Source organism: Grampus griseus, assembly GCF_964374135.1.
Source record: "Grampus griseus genome assembly, chromosome: 7".
Classification (NCBI taxonomy): Eukaryota; Metazoa; Chordata; class Mammalia; order Artiodactyla; family Delphinidae; genus Grampus; species Grampus griseus.
The window spans coordinates 107,844,233-107,846,861 of NC_139001.1; the positions used below are offsets into that span (position 1 = coordinate 107,844,233).

Sequence of the window (2,629 nt, forward strand, 5' to 3'; positions counted from 1 at the left end):
TTAATTTCCCCAAATATAGATTTCTTACCAAAAAAAAAAGTTACATGGAATTTTGTTCTTTAGATATACGTTTTTCAGAAATACTAAACTTAAAGAATTAAAAGGAAGTGTGAATATAAACATTTTTCATTAAACTGCAGAAATAACCACCTATAAGTATTTAATTTGTGATTTTATGATTAATAATATTGCTACGCTCTTCATTTTTTTGTTTATATATGTAAAGAGTTTACTCAAAAGTCCTTACCAGAGATTTCCATAAACACTATTCTCTCAAAAGCACATTCCATACTAATTGTCTGCCTTATTCTTAACATAGGGACAGACTCCATTCCCTTTTTTTTCTGAGCCCCCTTTATCTGATCCTTCGGATTTTCCCACAGATCACCAATATTTTGTACGCTGTGCTGATGATGTTATACAGTTCACCACTTTTGAAAATAAAAATCCCTTTTGATTGTGGTCACAACTGAAAGAAATTATTTTATTAACAAACCTCATGACAGATGGCGCTGGAAGGGGAAAATGTTAGAGATTACAATTTGACTGAGAAGCAGAAGGCGATCAAGGCCAAGTATCCTCCAGTCAATCGGAAGTACGAGTGTTACACACATGGGGAGATACTCTGGAGGAAGCATTTGAGCAATGTGCAATGGCCATGTTTGGTTATATGACAGATACTGGGACAGTGGAGCCCCTCCAAGCAACAGAAGTAGAAACCCAAGGAGATGACTTACAATCTCTTCTGTTTCACTTTTTGAATGAATGGCTTTATAAATTCAGTGCTGATGAATTCTTCATAGCCCGGGAAGTAAAAGTACTTAATATTGATCAAAGAAATTTCAAATTACGGTCAATTGGGTGGGGAGAAGAATTCTCATTGTCCAAGCACCCTCAGGGAACTGAAGTCAAGGCAATAACATATTCAGCAATGCAGGTCTATAATGAAGAGAAGCCAGAAGTTTTTGTGATCATTGACATTTAAGACACACACAAAAAAGAACCTCCCTATGAAGAACTGTTTTTTCTCTTCCTTTTGAGAAGATACCATGATACCATGATATAAATTCTGCAGTATCTTAATATATGGAGATTTGCAGAACAGAAATTTTTAAATTAAAATGTGACTTACAGAAATGGAAAATCTAGGTACAGCCTTGGTCTGTGTTATCCAAATATTCAAAGTTTAAAGAAACCTTTAGGTGGCAAGTATGGTATCTCATTTGTTAATTCCCTGCTGTAGCAGCAGGTGCCTTACACCCTTCCCATGGAATGCCAGCCCTCCAGCCTGGTCCCAGAAAGGATCATTGATCTAAGAGCAGCCTGAGAGACTCTGAAGCCCCCATGCTCTTACTGAATGCAGCTTGAAAAAAAAGAAATTTGAGGAATCCTACAACCAGGATTTTGCTTTTCTTCCAAATTGGTTAACACATATATTTTCTATACGTACATGAAAAGAGGTCGTTTTAGATTGCTGTGGGAAAGAGCCATCCTGTAATCCAGTTGGTTTTCTCAGATGAAACAATTATAGTTGAACAATTGGAAGGCTTCTCTAGAAAGAGCCCTGATTTACTGTTCTCACTTTTTTCTAAGCACTGAAGTATTGACACTTTCCTGTTTTCCCATAAGAAAAATTTGATGCATGTACAAATGGGCCCTTCTTTCTAACATATAGTTTTATATTAAAGCCATTATATTTAGAGGAAAAAAAAAAAAAAAACCTCATGACAGCAGATCCTTAGAAATGCCAGACTCAACTCTTGTCAAATATCTGATGGGAATTTACATGTAGTCATAGAACACTCTTAAAACATCCTGCAGCCTCTTCAACCATCTTTTTCTCATTTTGAGCTTTAATACAGAATTAAATGACAACTAGAGACTTCAATTCAATGTCAATTACCCTTATAAAAAACTGTGTCTCCTTTTACTTAGTTATTATCTGTTCATCAAAATACTCTTCCACACATCCATACATATATCCATCTATTCATGATAATAATACTTGGTCTAATCTTCAAACATAGGAGAATCATGGTAAAAATGGAGAAGCCCAACTTTATTATCATAAAAAATAAATCTTTATTTTATAACTAGAGCAGAAATTTGAATTAAAATTCTCCATTTTAAGTGGAAGCTATGTTACCAGTGTCAGTTAGACTTACGTTCAAGCAAACAGGTGAAGGAATTATTCAGAGAAGAGGTTGAAGAAACAAGGGGAATTGCTCATTGACCTGAGTTCTAGAAACACAGGAGAAGAATTTGCAGGAATTGGGAGTGAGAGAGTGGGGGCTGGTACTTAGAAACGTACATTTCTGTACCAATGATGAACACACATGGATATGTGTTGTCAGAGATAATGGAAATAAATGATATGTGAGGATTAGTATCTTGATTATGTATTGGGAGGTAGGGAAGCAGTTGTGTGTGGAAGATCAGTTCTAAGTTTAACTCCTACTAGGTTATGTTTCTGGAGGTGAGAGGTGGGGAGCTAGAGGCCCACCAAACGGATGGAGAGTTCTGTCCCTTCAAGCGTGCTGGTGGTGGTGTCAGGGCAATAAAATAGCATACCTATCTCAGGAAAACAAGTGTCTCAAAAATAATACCAGGATGAAAAGTTTGCACAGGA

General features: G+C 36.2%; 1 protein-coding gene across 1 annotated transcript; it reads left to right on the forward strand.

The window, feature by feature from the left end:
* Window positions 1-506: 506 nt before the first annotated feature.
* On the forward strand, window positions 507-1,682 carry LOC309825235 (protein archease-like; the record flags this gene model as incomplete). Its single annotated transcript, XM_082658743.1, is given in 2 exon segments — window positions 507-600; window positions 603-1,682. Coding segments are annotated over 2 exon segments (477 nt in total). The 3' UTR covers window positions 986-1,682.
* Between the last annotated feature and the right edge of the window lie 947 nt (window positions 1,683-2,629).